Raw genomic sequence first — 24,572 nt, forward strand, 5'->3', positions numbered from 1 at the left:
TAAGGTTGTCAATATGATTTCAAAGGTAACATAGCTATAGAGTGAAAGCAATCTACTAAAGATTTTGGTCAAGAATTTACAAAAAAAAGAAACATGACTGAATTATTGATGACAATTGTACTACTTATGATAGACACGCTTTTGATATGCATAAATAGATCTTATGTCTTCTATCAATCACTGTTACTTTGAAATATCCAGAACCTCTGATACTCAGCTTGATTGCAAGAATTGACACAGCAAAGATAAAGAGTACAGATTGCTCAAGCTTAATGTTGTACTTGTTAAAATGCATAAGCATGAAGATTACAGAAATTGAACTTCAAAGCCATTTACAGACCAGAAGACAAATTTAGATCAGTCTCATGCATTTTCTGTTAAGATCTGATATTATCTGCAAGTGTGTATCTTCATATGAACCTGACACAACTACTGAACTATACATACTGAGTGTTTCCCAAACTTTCAAGTAAAAAATGTATTAATTTCAGTGTCACAGAGGCAATAAAGAGAATTAAATCAGTGGCTTGCTGAGAATCAAAATCAGACTCATAGTTGAAGATTGCTACAACCCAATGAAGTTATTTTTAAGTTATCCTAATACTGAGGAGTTTTTTGCCAAATATATATTAAAAGCACAGATTCAAATACAGTCATTGGTGAATAACTACTGAATTATTCATAAATAAAGTTAAAATATTGACTGATTTCAATTTACCAAGTACAGAACTATAGTTGCAACAATAGAAAATATTTAAGAGGACTTTTAATTTAGCCCAGTATTAGTAGCTAAAAGCCAAGCTGATGATTTTCTAACTTTATTATTATCATCCAGATAATACACCACTGCTAACATGCAGCCTGGCATACTGTGGCATATTCCAACCTAAGACCATAAAATGTACTGTCTTCATAAATTTTTTTCATCCACTTACATAGAAGTCTCGACTTGTCTTTTCCTCTGAAGACTCAATTATGCAGTTGTCCAAAACCAGCTTTGCAGATGAACAGAAAAGTGAATTAATGTGATGCAGATAATTTTCATAAGAAAGAATATGTTTCTACCTGAAGAAAATGACCTTCAAATACAGCAATCAAATACACAGAAGTGATGATTCAGTCAGATTTTATGGTGTATGTTTTGAAGACATAAACGTCCATGTAGGAGTTAAATAATGAAACTATGAAGTTTACAAGACTACATGCTACTTTACAAGTATCAAATGTGAAGTGGTTATTAATATATACAAACCAAGTCATTTGCTATTTTAATAAAAAGCATTTCTGTAGCATCATTTAACAGCTCAGAAGGTAAAAATACCTCGAATCATTTTGAACTCAGTTATCTTCTGACTTTCATTACTTTTATACTACTTTCACATTCTTATAACTCCACTGACCTCAGGAAACTGAGAACTTTCCTAATATTAAAGAAATTAAACTGAACAAACTGAAATTATCACTAAAATATGGTTAAATCAACTTGTGAATTTATAGTGTTTCTATTTTACAATAATACATATGAGTGAGGACAGCATTAAAAAAACAATGTCAAGCAACATAATGTAACTAAGGGGGTTTTGTGTAGTAATTTCTTTAATATGTGCAGAAAACTTACTTTAAATGAATCAGGAAGATACTCAACCATTTCTATCAAAGGACACTTATTGGCACTAGAATAGTGAGAGAATGTCACAACAGCTTCTTCCCATCTGCAAAAATGAGTTAAGATAATGGAAAATGAATTAGTTGCTTCTCTTTCAATTCACCTACTTTTAGACTATTTGACTTTTATTTATGATATTATCTTGCAAATCACAACATGTAACAAGTTTGCATACCATTAATTGGAAAATCAGCTGTTTGGGGAGTAATTGTGTAACATTCTGGATGCTTCTCTAAGAATGATTAATGTTTAATTCTGTTATTAGTTAAACAGAGATGTTTCAGCTATGCTAAGACCTTAGAAAAAAATATGAAACTTGAACTAAAGCTGGAATCTCGGATTATAAAATTAGGTGAGTAATAACAAATAAAGTAAAATACTGGCAGTGTTCCTGCTACTGTTACCAAGAGATGCGATCATTAGGCAATGGTGCAACACTTTCATTCCTGAAGTGGGGCTATTTTTAAAAGTATTTGCAACATTTAAACCAACAATTTTGGTATCACATGTACTCACATTTTGATTAAAATTTTATGCATTGAAGCATTTTGTGAAAGGCCAGATTTATGTACGTAAGAGGGAAGACACGGGAAAGATTATTTATTTATTTATAACTTCTAAATATTGGTTTGTTTTGTTTGGATTTTTTTAACAGATTATGAATACTCAGTCTAATATGAAAAACAACATGCCACATATCTGACGTCCATTACAATTATGCCATTTTTTATTTGCTCTCACTAGAACAGTATATAGTCTCTGGAGTTTTAAAATATGTACTTATTAAGCTACAGGTCTTCAGAACTTAATCTCAGTTAAAAACAAAATAAAATAACAGAAATTCAAAAAGCATTTTCTGGGTATCTCACCTTTTGTGCAAAATTACAACAGACACTACATCTTTTCTCCTATTGTGTATTGCTTCATGGAAAAAAGAAGCTAGTGCTTTGTTGAACAGAATTTTTGCACCATAGTCAAGAAGTAACCTTACTGCTTTTGCGTGTCCTTCTCTTGCAGCCAGGTGCAAAGCTGTGTTCTGCACAGGAAAGTAGGACAGCAATGCATCAATGAGAATCATTTAAAAAAATAAAATATGTATTTCAGTCCTTTCACACACTGAAAAGCCACATACTGTTCTCAGTTGCAAGTTCTGAATACTTTTACTAGCAACACTAAAAAGTAGAATATTGTTACAAAAAATCTGACAGAGATTATAGACAAGTTCTTTATGCTACATCTACATATACAGCAGTGCTAAATCTGAAGAAGAAACTCATCTGTGGGTAAGAAAAGCCAATTCATTAATACCTTTTAGTTCTATAACTAACAAACTGCAAGTCATAGATAGGTAAAAAATTATGTCACCTACAGGTAGAGAACACCAATATTTGAAAATCAGGAAGAAAAACATCCAACTATATCCAGATGTGCTCATACAATCAAATCTGCAGGCACAGTTTTATAAGGACAACATTTTTTTTTCCTTTGGTGTTTTTATAAAAGTAAAGTAATGAGGAACCAAGTCCCACTGAAGCCGACTTTTGAAAGCATTCTCAGATTTTTTTGAAGGAAAGTAAGAGCTAAGCATTGGCTTCTCATTAACTTCCTGGCAAGATTTGTTCCTAATCTAATAAGCCTAAATGTTTCCAACACCAATTCTCAGAGAAATTAGCAGCACTTTCTATGTTGGAAACTGAACAGTTCCTTAAAATGATCCCCCTATGTTTTCTGATATGGAATTGTCAGGCAGGTCCATAGAAGGGGTCTCCAATCCAGGAAATGGATTCTGTCTTGACCCAAAGACACTGCATTTGTCCAGACTTCCAAAAGCTGTATCTGTTGGACGTTGCTGTGCAGAACAGATGGATTTCAAGCAGTCTATTCAAACAAGCTATAGCTGATATTGGACTTTTTTTCTAAATCTGCATAAGCTCTTCAAATTTATGTTACCAACATTTGTACTAGATTGTTAAAATACTCTTCTACTGTAAAGCAGGCAAGAGGGATGTGCCTAACATTCTCAGTATTTTATGTTTTCCATTAGGCTATCTGCTTTATTTTTTGACTCCCATTTCTAACAATTGAATAACAATTTTGGCAATTATATATTAATCTAAGTAATAAGCTTTAGCAGTGGTAAAACAGATAGACTTTAAATATGCCAGAGGAAATGAAATATTGCACATGCAATGCACAGTGGAAAACTACTAACAGCATACCATTTACGTTTGGTCTAGAAGTAATAGCAGACAAGAAACAAATAATGCCATGTGAAAACATACCCCTTCCTCATCCACTCTGTCAGTACACTTCACATTAGTATCCAAAATGATCTGCATTGTGCGAGTGTATCCTCCGAAGGCAGCATGGTGCAGGGCTGTCCAGCCTTTATAATCACTTATATGTGGCAGTATAAAATTAGAAATTATAAATGGAAAACTTTTTATCAGTTTTAAGTAAATGTAAATGCCTCCTAAATGAATCTTAAATACATACGTACATAAGTACATAAATATATATACTCATACATATATATACACACAATCATCTCTACCCTTGTTAGGCGAACTAGTCCAGCTAAGAACACTGGGCGAACAAAGGGTTTGAAAGTAGTCCATTTAGTGAGACCTCTGCAGTCACAAACAATGCATGCAATGCATATATGACAGGTCTATTAAGTATAGTATTTTCTCGGAATGCTTAGGCCCCTAGCTCCAAGTTGGAGCTGCAGTGGACCTGGAAGCACAGGACTTATAAGCTGAAGCTCTAGACTGTACCTTTGAAACAGGACTCTAAATTTTTGGTAGCTTCAGCTCCTGGCTTTACAGGTATGACCCTGGAAGCTTTTGTGGAGCTGCCAATGGTCTGAGGACCACTGATCTGAAATCAGGACTCGGACTGCAAGGCAAATTACTTGTGATACACTAACCCTAAGAACCCCTGTTCAGGCCTGTAAGTGAAGCTGACGTGATAATATTTCCAAACTAATATTTTTTCCATCAAAAGGTTCAATATTCTTCTCAGTTTGATTTAGAGAAACCTCAGTTTCCCTAGCATTAGAAGCCTTGCTTTATAGCTAGCCAAGATTCTGTGTGTCAGGCTGAAGCAAGGCACAATAAGCTTAGTTTTATAAAATATTTTATAAATATGCTCTTATATTGTATGTTTATATTTCTGTATACTAATATATTAAATATTTCTATAGATTGCATTTATATTTATCTAACTTCCCAGCAAATGGACATAAAATATAGGGTGATGATTCTTTTTTGCCTTAATGAATAGAAATTAATATACCTACCAGAGAAAAAGGGCCCCTCTCTTCAGAAGAAACTGAACTACCTTCTCATGACCATTCTGGGCTGCCAAATGAAGAGGAGTCATCCCTTTCTTATCACCTTCATTCAAAAGTCTTGTGTCTTTCATATCTCTTATAAGTCGCTGACATGTATTGATGCGCCCATAGCTTTGAAAGATAAACATAGAAATTAATGTAAAAAAATATAGAGGAAAAAATGGCATTGATTCCATTGTCTAGACTGAGGTACTAACCTGGCAGCAAAGTGTAATGGTGACTTCTTGTCTCTGCTTTTAGAGTAGATGGAAACGTTGAGGCTGAGTAAATTATTTACAGAAAGGGCCACACCTTGTCTGCATGCATAATGCAAGGGAGTGCATCCTTCATTATCTTCATCCACTACAAGATTTTTAATGTGTTCCATCTGTTAACCCCCCAAAAAACCCAAAAGCACAGAATTATATTTATATAATTTATGCTGCACAGCTTCTAATAGTTTGTAACAATAGCAGCAATATTTAAAAGTGGTATCTAAAGAACAAGAAATAAACTTTAGGAAAAGTAGATTTAGCAACAATGAACATTTAATGTCTGCTGATTTGTGGGTCACCATTTTTTCAAACAACTACTCTTTGAAGAACACAGCAGTTTGCCACTTTGCAGCCCTCCTTGCAACCATCCACAGCACAAGTGTAATGCAGGAGATTCTTCTTTACTGCCATTCAACCATAATACTCAATGCTCTCAGCAAAAGGCTTGTACAGAATGCAAGGGTAGTCTGTAGTGTGTGTTCAGTAGCAAAACTTCTGGCTGTCAAAACCCATCAGTTCACTGGTTTACAGTGTAATTTTATTTCCCACATTTCTCTTTCTCATCTTAATTTCTCTCATTTTGCTCCATACCTTGTATAACACTATCCTATGTATAGCCTTTCTTAAAGCAATTAACAATCTCTGCCCCAAGTCTGCTCCACTCCTTTGTCTGAATTTTTAGTATGATCAATAATTGTAGAGTCAATGCAGACAACTGATAATTGTCACTCTGGTTTAAAATTAATTCTCTACATCTGCTGAAAAGGGAGGTTAAATCCATTCTGCATTACTAATCAAAGTTGTTTACAGATTTCAGCAAATGTTATATGATCAGTTACACTTGATCCACATTTAAAAGGTTGTTTCTGGAGCTCTGGAGGCTAGCAAATTTATTCTTACAAATGAGCTTCAGCTCTAGCAATGTGAGTGCTTCATCTCAGCATAGCCAAATACAAATCCATGTTTGAAATCCTTTCTAAAACTAAATCCAAGATTTCATTACAGTCCAGTCTACAGAAAGCTCCTGCAGAACATGCTGTAAACTATTTCAGTGCTAGAGCTTGACTGAATACAAATGAGCACATCCCCTAGCTTTACTGCATGCAAGCTGGGAAAATAGAAGTGAGAAGTTCTATATTTTATTGCCTACCTCTTGAGCTATTCAATCCCCAACAGCAAAATAATTTATGGGATTGTTATTCCTTTGCCTGGCAATAAGAAAACTGTATTATTGGCTTTGAAATGTTTTCATGAGAGATACGTACCTCTGCAAACTATTTTCTGCGATACTGGGCAACTTAAAAAACACCACAAACTTTTACAAACACTCCAAAAGAAATTGTAGTTGCTTTTTGTCTTTACATTTTCCAGTAAAGGTAGCAGAAAGAGATAAAATGATGCTTACTGTACCTGCAAAAATTTCTCATTTAGATGCTGTAATCCTCCAGGCTGCAATACCGTCAAATGCAAGAAATTCCGACCAAGATGATCTTTTAATGATACATTTGCTCCTAGATAAATATGGAAATAAATACCAGCAACTTCAGAACTGCTGGCTTCTGACACTAACTGATGACATTTAAGAGAAAGGAACAAACGTTGAACAAATGTGTTTATAAATCTACGAAGTAACAATTATTCAAGCCAGCATTATAACATATAATTTCATTTAAACACACCCCACACTGACATGCAGATTTCATAGTTATGTGTATATACATTTTGTATTTTACTGTAGAACTAAGATTTATGTGTGGCCCTTATATTCAGAGATATTGAGCACCCACAAACCACAAGGTAATTTAAAGATGCAGATGACCACGTCTTCTAATCTTTTAAAGTTGTAATCCTGTTATAGCTTCAAAAGTCATTACAAGGCTTATAAACAAATCCGCTTTATTACTATTAAGAAGAGAATAATATAGTAACAATAACTAGCTTTCACCAGAAGTATAGTCATTAAAAGACAGCTCAAACATTTTCAAGGTGACTGTGATTATATAAAACCACAGGTAATGCTTGAAATATGCACTTTAACATTTAAAGACTGATTGTTGCTATAAAACATGACTATATGTAGTGCATTTATTCCACAGCTCTGCTTACTTTGTGAACTGCTAAGGAATGCAGAGATGGAGGGCCAGTGCCATCTCTACCTTGACATATGGAGAAGCATGACATATGGCATACACATTTTTCTACAGCCTCTTCACTCTGTATTAAAAAGGGTGAAATCATCACACTAATTCTCCCTTTATTTCAGGGGATACCAGCACTGTGCAGCTGTTTAGCTCAGCTGCTCCTGGACTGTACGCTGAAGTACGGAATTGAAATTGAGAGGAAAGTTAAACACAGTTTTAACATGTATGAACCCTGCTCAAAGGAAATGTATTGTATGTGTATATTCCTTTTTACCTTTTGAGAGCAGTAAATTCACAATTTTCCATGACGCACAGGAAGTGGCCAACAGAAGCGGGGATCGACCCTCTATGTCAACACTATCAATATTAGCCCCCTGCAATAAAGAATTTCAAGTTTATCACAACTCATGATCTTTTGTTAGGATGCCTTTCCATACATTTAAATACTCAAAATATATAATTCTAACTGGAAAATACTGGGATTGAAGCTCTGGAAAAATACAAAATTTGCAGTCATTTTGAATGATGTGGTCTACCTATTAATTACCAGAACAAGACCCTTCTGAACCTCTACACTTTATGAATACTGTTCAACAAGTAATGCATTCAGAGGTTAGTGTATCTTAATCTGTATAGCTTGATCTATCTTCCTTTTCTATTCTTCATCATGAACTGTATAAGCCAAATTAATTTTGACTACAAAGTAGCTGTATCAACAGAAGACACATTTTTATTCTCCAAACTCAAGGTTTTTGATGTGACCTCTCTCATTAAAGGAAGCACAAGGACTGGAATGTGATATTCTGGCAAAAGCTCAGTTTTGCTGTTTTGTCTATTTTTGCACAAGGTGCATACTGTCAGGACAGGATCGTCACTATGGTCACAATATCATTATGATCATATCAGTAAAATACTGTGAACATAAATATATCTATCTAAACAAACACACCAACAAGGCAGTATGAATATACAAGTAAATGCATGATGGTATGCCTATTTTATGATGATTTAGGTACATATTTCCAGGTATTGAGTTGCAAGTCAAACTCGATGAATTGACAAAAGTACACAAAACCCCATATTTTATTTCAGATAGTATCCAAAGATCATTAAAAGAAAAAAAAAATCAATGGGAGTTTTTCCATTAACTTGAATCACCTTTGGGTCCAGTCATAATTGGAGAATTAATCATAATCAAGAGTAATATTTACTTTCTAGCATGGTAAAACCTGTAATGTAGTAATAAGAAACATTTAATAAATGTACAGTGATTACCACAGAGAACAGGAAGCTTCCAATGTATGCTGATGAAATGTTTGAGAGTAACACATGGAGGACCCTTACCCCAGTTACCTTTATACAGGGTCAGACAACCTCTTAAAAATGTTCTTATTCATCAAAGAAACAAGGACCTTTTTTAGCCAAGAGGCTCATTCATTTCAGTGAATACAGGGCTGCAATTTCCAGTTAATAACATCATCTTTAATCACCTTTGCATGCACAAATCAGATACTGTGCACCTGTCAAATGTGACAATGTCCACTTTTGACATTATTGCCCAAGTCATTGAGCTTAAAATACTCAATGTGCAAACCAATCTGTAAGTAGCATTTCTTTAAAGTTATAAGGTTTTGCAAAGTCTTATCTGCAGAGTTTGATTCTCTGCTTTTTCCTGTGTAGCACACTGACCTATAACTTACAAAAAATTGGTGTAATTTAAATGTAAATAGCATGCATACATAGTGTGCCTGGACAATTCTTCTTACCATAGATAATCTTCTCTGTGTAGAAGAGCTAGATGTAACACTGTATTTGTTTACAATGGCTTTTCTTTTCAGAAACAAAAGTACCAAAGGTAAGATAAAGGAAGTAATCATTTAAAGCTGATGTGCATGAAAAGTGGATATTTAATGTATAAAATAAATGAATGATGTTCTTTATCAAAACCAGAAAGCCATTTTGAACTGGAATTTGCTATTCCTTTTCAGTAGTAACATTGCTCCACCTTTTCTTTATCACTCTCGTGTACACCACAGCATAGGTGATACCTTATGCTTGTGCCTGTATTTCTCAGGTAATAACTTCAGAGAAGTTGTTTTGTCAGGCAAGTTTAAGCCATCAAACCTCACAATTTCACATTTGAATTAAAAATAAGCATAATATCTAGTTCTGACTAAATACAATCACTACAATGGAGCTTCTGAGAAAAAAAGAACTGTATGTAGAAGAGAATTTGTCTTAATATAATTGTCATGAAATAAAGTAAAAATACCTAAATATAAATAAAATGAAAGTCTAATAACTTCTGAAAATTTCTTTAGCAGAGTGGGGTATATAATGATTATGAGTCTTAGTTTAATTTCTACAAATGGACAGTTGGATCGTAGCCAGTAGCATTCCTGGTTACATTTCTTCTTTCTCCCTCATAATTATTCAGTGGAGAAATATAACCAAACTACACAGAGTAAAAATTATTTCTAGATCATGCACAAACCTCAATAGATGGCTATATGATCCCAGGACAGCCTTTAAATCTTTCTACATATTAATCTTTTAATCTTTTTGCATACTTTAAAGAAAGGATTTCTTGCTGGGAAAATCAGACGAAATTCAATACATATTTAGCATATATTCTGCATTTCATATTCTAAAAGTGAGGATGACTAAACCAGATTGTCATATTTGATAAAAGATGTTTATGAAACCTTTCTGAATAAGTAAAATGGCAATAAAAGATGCAAGTTTTTAAACCTCTGTAACTGTAGAATGTTAATAAGGAGCCACAACTACCACTGTATTGCAACTGTCAATTATGCATTATGAAATTATATATATCTAAATAACCTATACCTGAGAACACATTTTCCTTTATGAATTTCTCTATGCAGACCTGTAGTAATAGCTAGCAATAATCTCTATAAACATGTTAATTGACTAAATATTTACCATTGAAATCAAATACTCTGCCAGTTCATAATGATCAAACAATGCTGTCCTGTAGGAAAAATGCAAAAATACAGTAACATTAGAAGAGACAATAAAGTTTCCAGGCAAAAAGCAGCATTCTTCTCCATTGTGCATTTTCTCATATTTTCAAAGAAATACATTTCAAACTAAAAGACAGTGAGATATCTTTATTACCTGATCAATTTTAATAAGTTGATTTGGTTTTTATAATGCAGTTCATTTTTAAACTAAGTTCTGTTCAGCTAATACAATGAAAACTCACTGTGGGAAACAAAGACCTCATTGGTGGGTCAACAGGTATTTTATCAGTTTTTTAACAAATCCAGCCATTTCATATGTCAGATCTTTTGCTGTACCACACAATGTCAATATGGAACTCCATACACTTCAGACTCTGTTCCAGGCAGATCTACAGCCTCAATCCATTTCATTGACCCAGTCTTCAAAAATAACTTACTATACATTTTGTGTAATAATGCTAGAGTGGGGTTAAAATGGCAATGACTAAACAAGTATTCTGACTGTGGAGGGCAAGTTTACTTGAAAAAATATGCAAAAATATAATATATTGATATAAATCTCGGTGACAATTATTTACCAAAAGAATTTTAAAGCTGTCTATACACATAAAAAATTCTCAGATTTTATTCTACAATAAGACACTGAATAATATATTACAGGGAAAAAATGGTCAAAGCAGGAAGTGTATCTCAGGTATAACAGTCAGATCTGTTTTCAGAAGTCAGATCTCTATTAAATATTTTGATTCAATAAGCAACATAGAAGGACGGTTCCAAGGTTGTGCTGTATCTCAAAGATAACAGTTCCTTTAGCACTATAAGAGGTAATAACCCTGGGTGTACTATAGTTAGAACTGATTACTCAAAAAATGCATTTTAAAAATCATGTTGTGGTTCCAAACAAGTAGAGATGCCTCCATTATCTGTAGTAGACCTCTCTACCAGCCAGGCATAAATACTGAATGCTTCACAAACTCTCAAATTCCAAGATGACTGAAGAGAAAGCAAACTCATTTTATAAAATATTTAGATGGAAACATAACAGTAAGTCTGTGAAAGGATTAAGTCCTGCCTATGCTGCACTGCTCCCTCACTTCTCCACAAGTTAATATTCCTATTCAATTTATTTATATTCTGAGAAATTTGTGTGACTTTCTACCTTTCTGATTATTCTTGATTTTTTTTTTCCCCGTTTCACAGACACAGGGATTAAAAGAATGTCATTCTGTTTTCAAGGTTTTTCCAAGGACAATCATTTTCATGGATATGACAGCCAGTTATCTATTAAGTAGTGTTGTGTCTATACAATTTTCTTCGGCATTCTGTTATCACTTTGTTTTCAGTCATGTTCTATCACGGTGGCATTTCCAACTGTACTCAAAACTTATTTTAACTTTACAACACAATCGCCATGTAATTTCTTCAATTATCTTTAAATCATTCCACCTTATACTGTGTCCAAAGAACAATCATCTCCACTATCTCTGACTTCATACTAATTATTTTATGTTGTAAAACAACACACAGAATAACACTGTAAAATTATTACACTTAAATGCAGTGAGACATATCTTTCTTGCAAAAATATATAGATGTGGAAATATACTATCATCCATACAGTTGGTAGCCAGCACATTTAACTAAGCGCCTTTCCACTACAGAAGACTGAGGACACTTCTCCACAGTTTAGTGCTCTGGTTTCAAACGGACTGTGAAAAACTAGAAGTCTAGAGGATTATTACATATTCAAATGCCATCTGCAACTTTATAGTCATAGGGTATATGACTATGTATACACATATATACATATACCCGACTACGACTACTACTGGTATAATAGTCACATATTTGGGGGGGAAAAAAAAAAAAAAAAAGAAAAAAAAATTAAAATTGTTTATATTATTCTTTATTTATTTTATGGAGAATGAAACCCCATTACATGAGGGCATTTGCTCCACTACCTCAGAAGCTGTCAAAAATTCCATTAACTTGTTCACCTACTATTTTAGTGGAGTAAATTTTTAATACAAACTGCTAGTGACCATTCCTTGACATGGTTCCAAAGTAACTTGAACTGTTCTGATTTTGATATCAGCACCAAAATCTTGAAGATTCTGACCAAATTACTGACTCTTTCATATTGTACTAAAGCTATCCCCCATGTAAGAGAATGTTCCAAAGTATACTATGTAACATATAATTGGATGCTGAGAATAATAATATCATGGGTCACAATTTATAGTGAAGTCTGGCAGACTGGTAGCCTCCTACCTGTGAAGCAGAGTTTCCTTATTCCCATCGACAGCGTCAATAATGGATTCCTCACCAGCATAAGATGACATCATTAACTTTACAATCTCAGTTGCTCCTTGAGTGGCAGCAAAATGAAGTGCTGTGCATTTTTCATTCTGTAAATGGGAAAATAAAACAACACTTAAATATTTAAACCCCAAAAACCTAACCTCCAATCTATTAAACACTCTAGTGATCTAGCTCAGGAGTCATAATTCCCGAATGCCTAAATTTCTATGCAAGTAATGAAACTTTAGTCTGTAACTGAAGTAGTGGAACTCTGAAAAGACTTTAAGATATGAGATAATTACACTCCTAGCAATCTTTTGTAGTTGAATTAATAAATAGACACACCATGACCTTTAATATGACAGATGAAACAAAGGAAAACTACAACAAAGCACAGGTAGATCAGTACAAATGAATAATCAAAAAAATTTATGTAATACAGAAAACGTGTTATTTTACAATGTTTTTGACTTCCTTAAATGGAATCTTTCTTGGAAGTCATTCTTAAATAATTTTTTTTTTCAGGTTAAAAATAACTTGGTCTTATATGATATTAAACTATTAAAAGCTAGACAGTCATAAAATTAAGCAATAAATAAATTATTAGAACCATAGTTGCCAAAACATGATTTCAATTAGCTAAATGGTACAAACTAGCTTTGATACATGCCTGAGGGTTTTGGCTTTCACTTTTTTAGAACAGCAGCATTTCAGTGAATGCATTGGAATTGGCTTTTCCACAATGAGCATTCTCAAAACAATTTTACCCATCACAAAGTCAGCAGCATAAATTATCTTTTCAAAATCTGTGTTCACAGAATCAAACCAATAGAAGGCGGCAAAACCATGTTTAGCCATCTTCACTGTCATGAGCTGGTTTTGGCCCTGAAAACAATTTAACTAATGATAGATATTTTCAAAATGTTTATTTATCCTAAATCCGGGCACAGGCCATTACACCAACACTATCACAGTAGCAGCAGTATTATCATGAATTTGTGCTCCTTTACGAAGAAGAAACTGTAAAGGCCAGGGGAAGGCTAAGGATGAACAAGAATGATGAGAAAGAATCAGACTGAGGATCCCATTTCTGAGAAGGAATAATAGCAGTTGCAAAGTAAAGAAGAGCTTGTGAAGAAGGATGTACCATTCTCCAGAGTGCTCTCCCCGATTCTGTCTGTGTATGAATCATAGAATCATAGAATAGTTAGGGTTGGAAAGGACCTGAAGAACATCTAGTTCCAACACCCCTGCCATGGGCAGGGACACCTCACACTAAACCATGCTACCCACGGCTCTGTTCAACCCGGCCTTGAACACTGCTAAGGATGGAGCAATCACAACCTCCCTGGGCAACCCATTCCAGTGCCTCACCATCCTCACAGTAAAGAATTTCTTCCTTATATCCAATCTAAACTTCCCCTGTTTAAGTTTGAACCCATTACCCCTTGTCCTATCACTACAGTCCCTAATGAATAGTCCATCCCCAGCACCCCTATAGCCCCCCTTCAGATACTGGAAAACTGCTATGAGGTCTCTGCGCAGCCTTCTCTTCTCCAGGCTGAACAGCCCCAACTTTCTCAGCCTGTCTCCATACAGGAGGTGCTCCAGTCCCCTGATCATCCTCGTGGCCCTCCTCTGGACTTGTTCCAACAGTTCCATGTCCTTTTTATGTTGAGGACACCAGAACTGCACACAATACTCCAAGTGAGGTCTCCCGAGAGCAGAGTGGAGAGGAAGGATCACCTCCTTCGACCTGCTGGTCACTCTCCTCTTGATACAGCCCAGGATACGGTTGGCTTTCTGGGCTGCGAGCGCACACTAAAGCTGGCTCATGTTCATTTTCTCATCGACCAACACCCCCAAGTCCTTCTCCACAGGGCTGCTCTGAATCTCTTCTCTGCCCAACCTATAGCTGTGCCTGGGATTGCTCCGACCCAGGGGTAGGACCTTGCACTTGGCATGGTTAAACTTCATAAGGTTGGCATCAGCCCACCTCACAAGCGTGTCAAGGTCCCTCTGGATGGCATCCCTTCCCTCCAGCGTATCAACCGAACCACACAGCTTGGTGTCATCGGCAAACTTGCTGAGGGGGCACTCAATCCCACTGTCCATGTCACCACTGACAAAGATGTTGAACAAGACCGGTCCCAACACCGATCTCTGAGGGACACCACTCATTACTGGTCTCCAGCTGGATTTTGAGCCATTGACCACAACTCTTTGCATGCGGCCAGCCAGCCAGTTCTTTATCCACCAAGTGGTCCATCCATCAAATTGATGTCTCTCCAATTTAGAGACAAGGATGTCATGTAGGACAACGTCAAATGCTTTTTTTGGACACAAGTCCAGGTAGATGACGTCAACTGCTCTGCCCCTGTCCATCAGTTTCATAGCCCCATCATAGAAGGCCCCCAAATTGGTCAGGCAGGATCTCTCCTCAGTGAAGCCATGCTGGCTGTCACCAACCACCTTGTTGTTTTTCCTGTGCCTTAGCATGCCTTCCAGCAGAATCTGCTCCAAGATTTTGCCAGGCACAGAGGTGAGACTGACTGGTCTGTAATTCCCCGGGTCATCCATTTTCCCCTTCTTGAAAATGGGGGTTATATTTCCCTTTTTCCAGTCATCGGGAACTTCACCTGACTGCCATGATTTTTCAAATATGATGGCCAGTGGCTTAGCAACTTCATTCGCCAGCTCCTTCAGGACCCACGGATGGATTTCGTCAGCTCTCATGGACTTGTGTACGTTTAAGTTCTTAAGATGGTCTCGAACCAAATCCTCTCCTACAGTGGGCCTAGGGTCTTCATTCTTACAGTCCCTGCGTCCACCTTCCAACACTTGCATTGGTGGTGCAGTCACAGCCTTTGCCAGTGAAGACCGAGGCAAAGAAGTCATTAAGAACCTCAGCCTTCTCCAAATCCAGGGTAGCCAGTTCTCCCGATATCTTCCGAAGGGGGCCTAAATTGTCCCTAGTCTGTCTTTTACTCGCTACGTACCTATAGAATCCCTTCCTCTTATCCTTAACATCCCTAGCCAAGTTCAATTCTAACTGGGCCTTAGCCTTCCTCACCTGGTCCCTAGCTTCCTGGACAACATCCCTGTATTCTTCCCAGGCTGCCTGTCCCTGCTTCCACCTTTTAGAAGTTTTTTTTTTCCTTTGAATTTTCCTGAGCATCTCCTTATCCATCCAAGGAGGTCTCCCGGCCCTCCTGCTGCACTTCCTTCTAGTTGGGATGCAACACTCCTGAGCTTGTAGCTGAAGATTGACTTTTGTTTTATGGATCTGCCCAAATGCACTTTGAACCTATAAAAACATTCCATATTCACAACATCCTATGCAACCTGTGTAATGAAACCTGACATTTTGCCTGATTTGCACCAGAGGTTTGTTTTCCTTTGCTTCTCCCTAGGTTGAAGGAGACAACGAGCAATGATTATCTGTTCATCTTTTCTTCATACCACTCAGAGATTTAGAAATACCTAGGTTTTATTAAAATTATATTTTTCTCCACTCCAGGTTTTACCTGTTTTAGATCGATTTGGGCTCCAAATTCAATGCACATTTTAATCATTTCAAGGTCCCCACTTTGAACTGCCAAATGAAGTGGACTGCACTTTCCATTATTGGTAAAATTGATGTGGGTTTTAGCAGAGTGACCCAATTCTTCACCTGAGAGATGAAAATAAATGGAATTTTTTTAAGCAAGAATGAGATAACAGAAGATAATAAATGCTTTCAAAAAAAGCACATTAACTGTAGAATAATGTTCTTCCCCCTCAAAATATGAACCTTTCACCTCTATCATTAAACAATAGATGGATATGCATTTAGGAAAGCAGTTAAGCTGCTGCTGCAATGCTACAGAAGTCACAAGCCCATAGGAATAATTGCATTAACTTTTTCTCAGTTTAATCACAGTTATAAGTGTTTGTTTTCATAGTTCTTTGAGAATTAAAGCACTAAATTGGTAATGCTACTATAAATAATGGCTGTTACTGGCTGCTTGGGAGCAACGCAATTTACCTTTTTTTAAGAGAATTTCCATACATGTTTTTGCACCTGAAAAGGCAGCTGCGTGGATAGGCATGCATCCTGTTTTGTTCGGTTTACATATTTTCCCTCCATTTTCAATCTGAAAAATAATGCTTGGATATAGCTTAATGACATACAGAAGATTCTGACTAATGAACATATTATTACAGATATATTCTCCTGGGTAGCTGTCTCCTTTTTTTTTATGTTGTATATGCATTGTGAAGCTTATATACAAACATCTTTTGCATGTTATATCCATACATCTGTACATATACGTGATTCATTTTGTGTTCTCATGACCTTCAAAATCTGTGAAGTTTTTCTTAAGTTTGCTATTCAGATATATTTCTGTGATATATATATATATGCAGATATATACACTGTTAAAAGAGTAAAGTTTCTTAGTATCCTATGCAAGGTAACTTGAATACTAGGTCCAGGATTAACCTTCCTCCACTGAACAGACAGATCGCAGAAACAGAGTAACAATGCATCAAGAGAAACAGACTCACAATAAAAGATGATGGACAGTTATACTTACCAGGAGCGTCAGTGCTTCAGGATTGTCCTTGTAACATGCTACAGTTATAGGTGTGTTCCCTGCTTCGCCTTCCAAATTAACATCTGTACTGCTATGCTGGACTAAAATCTAAATGTTTAAGAAAACATTCAGTCAAACATAAGCCAAACACAACAAAAACGCCTCCTTCATTATTTTTGTTGTTTGTCACCCATAGCACTCTTGCAACTTGGGTTTGTTTTTTTCATAGCAACAGCCCACAACACATAGACACAAAAGAGAGACAAAATACAGGAGAATGAAAAAATACACAGGTGAAAAATTCAGGTGAGAACAGACAAAGCAAAGCAAAATTCTTTAATTCAGATAGACCAGCAGCAGTGTTAAACACTGCATATAGATGCAGAGTTTCTTAAAGTTTTATTTAACAATTTCCCCAATGCTAGGAGAAAATCTTTTCTGTAGCAAATTGCAGGTGGGGATTTTCAACTCAAGTTCGTTATAATGTCTTGTAATATTCTGTATTCTCTGGAAAGTGGCAATGTTGTGGATGCTGTTCCCTTATTCATCTATTGGACAGTTATATAAGATCAAGGGAGACAGGGCTTGAAGACAGGAACCCTGCTTCAGTCCTTATGTTAACGGCTGTTACTAAGCTATGAGCATCACCAAGTACCTCTGTGACTGCTTCTAGCATTTTTTGAGAAGCAAAGGTTCTGGAAATGAGAAATTAGTCCTCTACCTACATACTTATTTGTCTTTCAGTAATTCCAATTAATTTTTCTGTACAGGAGGAAGTGGCACATTTTAATCACTCTCAGTCCATTTAACAATAGAAACCAAAGGAGAATCAGCCTGAATAAGCAACAGAGTGGGGGAAAAATGAGAGTCAAAAGCAGAGCTTAAAATAACCCAAACCCAGAACTTGATATAAAGCTTATCTTAAGAATGTCATTGTATTTCAGATTTTCTTGTTCTTAACTCATAATAAATACAGATTTTGTAAAGGATGTGAAGACAGTGACATATTTTAGCACTGAAAATCTCTAAAGGATTTTAAGTCTTGAATACAGGGATATGTTTTTCTTTCTTTTGTTTGAATGAACTAGAAAAAGGTACAACTTTAAAGGGAAAAGCAAGTGATGTTGTTCTAAAGTTGTATTCGCTTATTAAATACAAGAGCTTTATAAATTCTAAAATTCTATCCAAATGCCATATATGGAGTAAAAATATTCTCATTGCACTTAGACAAATTATGATAAAGATATGCTGCTTAAAATCTCAGTGCTGTTGCTATTTTAGAAGGTTCAAAATGGACACCTTAGTAATGTCTTCACAAAATATTTTTGTGATTTTTAATTGCAGCTTGAGTTCTGCTATTATTCAAATTATTATTAAAATGTTGTTTTTAAGAACTGTGCTTTCTGACTAATTTTAACCTGTTTTTCAATAAAAGAGTATGCTAGTTTCAAGTAAATGTTGATACTTGTATGATTCGCTACTCAATTGTAAAAAAAAATAAAATAAATCAGAGCATAAATATTTGAAATGACACATGCCTACATGAAATTCTGATGCTAAAAGAACCTATTTAAAGAAAATTCCTTGTCTTGACAAATCGGAAAACTTAAAAAGAATTTTCCATAAAATATAACAACTACTATCACAGCACAAATATCAGTATTGATAAGGATCAGTAAGTTACTTTTTATTTGCTGTGCTAAAGACACAAACATTTCAATAAGCATGATATGTTACACATCCTGCTTTCTAAACAAAGCATGTGAGGAGATACAGCATATATAACCAAGGTCTTCAAGTCTGCACGCAGCCAGTGTCGAGGCACTTATCAAGTCTACATGGACTTTGGACTTACCTTAACAATTTCATTATGCAGGGACTGCACAGCCATATGCAGAGGTGCCATCATATTGGAGTTGAGAATGTTTGGATTGGCTCCTCTGCTCAGAAGCAAACTAACACTTTCAACCTGGTTTTTCTTTGTGGCCCAGTGCAGTGGGGTATTTCCAGACGAATCCATCACGTTTAATACTAGGTCAAAGGAGAGAAAACCAAACCAAACCAAACCAAACCCATCAGATGTTCCAATTGCACTGAAAACAAAAATAATAGTGTCTTCAATGCAGGTTTAGCTCTGTGCTACTACTGTATCTCTTTGAAGAGAAAAAGCGAAAGATTGCACGATTGCATCTCACACAGTGCATTGTATTAAATGGATTAAATATCATGCTGAATACATGGTATTGGTTAGAAAGAAGGGAGGGGTGAAACACCTAATTTTAGTTCTGCTTCAGCTGGTTTAACACTTTGATTGTTGAACTTTTTTATTCTGCTAAATAAAACAGTTCATAAAACATGTGTTACCTTCACAGGAAGAATCATCTATAATCAACTGCATTAATTCTATTTGTCCTCCTTCTGCAGCATGATGCAGTGGGGTGGCATTTAATTCATCCACTTTGGTAAGCCCAGAACGATTCTTCTTAATGAAGCTCCGTAGCCTACAAGCACTTCCATCTGAAATAACCTATATTGGACAAAAATAGTCTAATTTTCCCATTCTTCTAATAGGCAAGATGTTAGCAATGCTATAAGGTTTTACAGTGTGCATGTTACCATCAATAATTCTCTCCCAGGTGTTTAGTTTCATACAGAAGTATACAAATCCTGATCACACTGAACCAACAGTGAAACTCAGACTGATTTAATTGACTGCAAAGCCTGGCCCAAATAAGAAACAGCACAAAATAAACAAAAGATTGGAATTTTCTTGAATACATAATTTTATCTTCTGTAGTGAGTTCAAGATTCTCCCTCTGCTATGATAAATCTCAAACAAGCAAATTTATAACTTACTGTTTTATACTCTCTCCAGGTATGACCACGTCAAATGAATTCAACACAGAGGAAAAATTAATAATCTTGATAAATTCTTTGTCTAGGTTTTTCTAGAGACTAATATTATGTCCTGGGCTGTCAAGTTCAGCCACTAGGTTTCTTTGTTGTTCTTTATGTCAGAGTAACCACTAAATTCTTCAATTTCTGCAGTATCCTAAGAGCATCCCATGGGCTATTATCTCAGTCTGAAACAACCCTGAGTCTTCCTAGTATAATACAATAAAAACCCCTCTGACAGCGCAGCCCACTGATACCCTAATACCTCCCTGGGTAGCGTGCTTTGCAACCTAAACCAACTATAGAAGGCCTGCTGATTCTTATTTTATGAGGATCTCTGAATATTTTTGTTAGTGTTTCAAAATCTATACTTGTATACGAAAAGAAGTGATGGGAAAAAAAGTGACTGCAGTAGAATGGGCAGGAATTTATAAGCAAGTATTAAAAAGTTAAGAGCTAATAAAAAAGAAAAACAATTCAACAAACTTGGGAGGCAAAAAAAAAAAAAAGATAAAAAAGGTATCAAAAGTAATATAAAGCTTCTCAAAGATATGTAAGCAAGCAAAGGGCAAAAAAAGGAAATCCCCTAAAATCACTGGCCCCTCCTCATCTGCAAAAGAAAAGGAAAACTTTGTGCCCCTGAACCACAAAGACTCAACAGTTTTTGCTGTCATTAAACAAGCATACGTTATGGAGCAGCCCATTCATACATTTAGCACATGTTTAACTTCCTTCAGTTTAATAGTCCCATTGAACTCAGTAATGTCAATAATGCTACAAATGCAACACTGGGGCCAAATACAGGGGTAGCATCCCCTTCAAAAGTGCAATCAGAGAAAGCTAATGGAAAACAGGCAATATCATTGTGGAAAGGGAACTTAAGATGACTCAACTGTCATAAAAAAAATACGCCAATTACATACACAAATACCTATACATTGTATACACATCAAAAAGCAAGTGAAGAAAATTAGAGCCTATCATCTTCCGTTTCATCTTCTTATTACAGAGCTTATCATCTTCTGTTCCTTCTAACTTCCGAACTTAATTTTAATGGTAACAAATTCCAAATCTTTCTATTCATTTTGACCACATTTCACCACTCTTTACATTGGAATTTTTTGTCAATGTAAGACACAATGTGGCCGAAATAGGGCACGTTGATAATTTCTATCAACAAAAATAAGATTTTTCAGCCAATATTGCAGTGCTTCATTAACAAAATAGTAAAGAAAGAAATCAGCTGGGTGTTCCCAGTACCTTGGTTGGTTCAAAGCAACAAAGCAAGCTATTTTAAACAGCAACAGCTTCTTTGCCTTTCACCTGAAAAGCTCTGTAGCAGCAGGTCATCCACTGGAGTGACAAGAGGTGTTGCTCAGGACTATAGCTAGCAAACATTAAACATGACTGAAAACGACCTCAAGAGGTCTTTAAACCCATCCACATACTTTGTCAAATTCGTTTAGTCTGCTTTTAAAAAGTCTCCAAAGTTACCCAAGTCATCCATCCAATAAGCAACCTCTTCTTTTGCTTTATTATTCTTACCCTTAAAAAAGGTTTCCTTAATGTTTGGTCTAGGTCACCCTATCTGCAATATAAATACATCACTTCTTGTCCTGTTCTCTATGGAAAAGGGAAGATGTTATATCCTTCCTGGCAACAACTTCTCATTTGCAGGTTGTGCTACTGGTTCTTTTTAACTTCATAACTGTTCCAGTGCTTCTAAACTTTCCTTTCGGGACGTTTTTGCTAGATGGAATATTCATTCCCATCGTGACTTCTGGACCATCCTCTAAGGGCTCTTTCTGGGGAGCTGTACCCAGGGGGGATGTGAGCCCCATAGTAGCCACCTGCACTCATCACCCCACATCCTCCTTTTCCTGCTCCCCTCCTGTGTTCTGGCTACCACCGGTCCTGACTCTCCATGCCCCACGGCCAGAGTGGCTCCCAGCCTGTCTCCCACCCCTCACAGCTCTTCCCTCAATGCTCCACTGATGAGTGAGGGGAAAGGGTCTCCTGGAGGAAAGGGTGTCTGGGACACAACCTGCGCAGCTACTTCCAGAACCCCGCCTCACCCTCGTACATCTCACCCTCCACCTTCATCCCTCCCTGTCCCAGCGCTCTCACAAGAGCCCCAGTGTTAGGCATCACCTTGTCCCACGCCTGCCTGGGTGCCTCAGGAGCTCGGCTCCCCGAGACTGTCCCCTCACACCTGCCTCCCGCCCCGCGCCCCTCCGCACGCACCTTGAAGACATCCTGCGAGGCGACGGAGGCGGCATCCGCCTCGCAGACGACGCCCTGGTAGGAGCTGGACACGGCCGCCTTCTCCCGCGACTGGCAGAGCCGCAGCAGAGAGCGCTTCATGGCGCCCGCCCGCTCGGCTCCGAGCAGCGCTCGCCCCGCCCGCTCCGGAGACCTGCGAGGCGAGAGACCGAGTGACTGCCGGTGCCGAGTCCGCGCCTGGCCACCCCGCCGCACCGGCGGAGGCGGCAGGAGGCGGGCAAAGCGCCCGGAGGGGGAGCCGCTTCCCGCCGGGGCGGGCACCCTACGAAGGGCAGGTCCCTGCCGGTCCCCTCGGAGGCCACCGCACAGAGTAGACCCTGGGGGGCGCCGGTTGGGGGCAGCGGCGGCCGCTGACAGGGTTAACAGCGGGAGAGGGCTCAGCGATCGCCGCAGGGTTTTCGAGGGTTTCCAGCAGAAACTGCGGTCCCTGGAGATGTTGCACAGCGTGCAACAAACTGAAATCAATAAATGCGATGCAAAACCGGAGTGGCGAAGTCAGGCTCTTCGTAGTGTCCTAGGAGAAAAGCTGTACTGCCCCGGCAGCAGGGCTGGCCTGCGCCGGCCTCAGAGCTTGAAGACAGCTATTTGAGATATCAACAATTAACTTCTCAACATTTATTTTACAGTATAAAATTTTCTTGTAGAATTTGTTTTGCCGTCAGTTTGGAGCAGCATAGGAAGGCTGTAGGCAGAGCATAGAAAGAAGCAGCACAAAGTGTTTCAGAGGGTTAATATCTAAAGTGACTTTAACTGAGTCATTCCTGCTTGGTCTTTAAGGGAAACATTTGTGACTGGGAGAACTAACAGTTTATTTAATGTGATAAGAACAGCCTTGCCAAAGGTCAGGTAGCAGTTGGGGCAGATGCTTAGGCAAAGCAACAGGAGGCACAGAGGATGACTTTCCGCCTGTGTTTTCATGGTTTATGGTAATCAGCAGCTTAAGAACCACCAGAACCAGGTGTTGCATCCAGTACATCCTGTTTATTAGCTGTCAGCTGGCAATTCTCCATTACTTCATTCATGCCCAATTTGAACCTGTTTATGCTGTCCATACCACAACATCCTGTGGCACTAAATGCCATAATTTCATCATGTGTTTGTGAAAAAAGCTTTCTTTTACCATTAATTTCACTTAGTGCTTCCTGGTGTTTTTATTTTGAGAAATGGAGAGTTGTTCCCCAATTTTTTTTATCTCTGTTAGTACTCGTAATTGCACAAAGTTCTTCCAGCTCTTTGCTTGCTGATGAGTCTTCATTCATATGGTTTTCCTCCCAAAGGATGCCAATTTTTATTTCTGAACATCCTCATCCTGCTATTCTACATATTTTCTGTTTCCTTTTGGAATGGGATGACAAGATATATTCAAGCTATAGTACTAATTGTTAAATTTTTCTTTATCCCTGTCTTAAACACAAAGGTATCTGCTTACTTTTTGTTTTATTTTATGTTTTGAGTGCCACTGAACTATGTTTCCTGAGATTTTTTTGCAGCTCCACCACAATCCCTTTTCAGAATGGCAATAGTATAAATGAAGAGCACTCATGCTATACTCGTGAAGGTAGTTAGGGTTATGCTTCCTCTTTGCAGCCACCTAGCATTTTATCAACACTGAATTTCATCTGACTTTTCATTACTGTATCACCAAATCTTGCAGGATCTCCCACAGTCATCTGCATTTTTGGTCATTCTGAAAAACCAATACCGCCTTTCAGATCACTAGAATGTCTTCGCACCATTGATCCCAACACTGATTTTAAGGGGTCCTTGCTTTGTCAAGATGTATTCCTATTTCATTTATTTATCCTCTAACTAGATTCAGGAAATCCTTCCTGCCTGTCTTATGCCAGTTTAATTTCCTTAAGAGACTACGAGGAGAGACTTTGTTGAAGAACTTTAGCAAATCCACTTATCACTGCCATCATTTATACCTTTACACTTGCCAGTTCCTTAGGGAGTTTCACTGGCATGTGTGCAACACCAGACTTCTGTCTGTGAACACTGTGTTTGTTGTTTTGATCCTAGAGCCTGTAACTCCAGACTAATTCATAGCAAGTTCCTTAAGTTACACAACCTTAAGTCTAGAGATCATAAGACTAAATAGTCCTCGGAC

At 37.2% G+C, this 24,572-nt stretch overlaps 1 protein-coding gene across 1 annotated transcript in view; it reads right to left on the reverse strand.

Annotated features, from left to right (window-relative positions):
- TRPA1 (transient receptor potential cation channel subfamily A member 1) overlaps nt 1–22,543 on the reverse strand; it is a gene marked incomplete at its 5' end in the record, with an annotated part of 34,135 nt that extends 11,592 nt beyond the window's left edge. Inside the window, 16 exons of the mRNA XM_080611452.1 lie at nt 936–995; nt 1,619–1,712; nt 2,536–2,702; nt 3,949–4,063; nt 4,968–5,132; nt 5,219–5,388; nt 6,686–6,786; nt 7,691–7,790; nt 10,363–10,411; nt 12,675–12,811; nt 16,232–16,377; nt 16,732–16,840; nt 17,285–17,392; nt 19,140–19,315; nt 19,649–19,811; nt 22,424–22,543. Of these exons, the coding sequence (XP_080467578.1) occupies nt 936–995; nt 1,619–1,712; nt 2,536–2,702; nt 3,949–4,063; nt 4,968–5,132; nt 5,219–5,388; nt 6,686–6,786; nt 7,691–7,790; nt 10,363–10,411; nt 12,675–12,811; nt 16,232–16,377; nt 16,732–16,840; nt 17,285–17,392; nt 19,140–19,315; nt 19,649–19,811; nt 22,424–22,543 (1,980 nt within the window). The remainder of the gene's footprint in view (nt 1–935; nt 996–1,618; nt 1,713–2,535; nt 2,703–3,948; nt 4,064–4,967; nt 5,133–5,218; nt 5,389–6,685; nt 6,787–7,690; nt 7,791–10,362; nt 10,412–12,674; nt 12,812–16,231; nt 16,378–16,731; nt 16,841–17,284; nt 17,393–19,139; nt 19,316–19,648; nt 19,812–22,423) is intronic.
- Between the last annotated feature and the right edge of the window lie 2,029 nt (nt 22,544–24,572).

This window comes from Psittacula echo (genome assembly GCF_963264785.1).
Source record: "Psittacula echo genome assembly, chromosome: 2".
Classification (NCBI taxonomy): Eukaryota; Metazoa; Chordata; class Aves; order Psittaciformes; family Psittacidae; genus Psittacula; species Psittacula echo.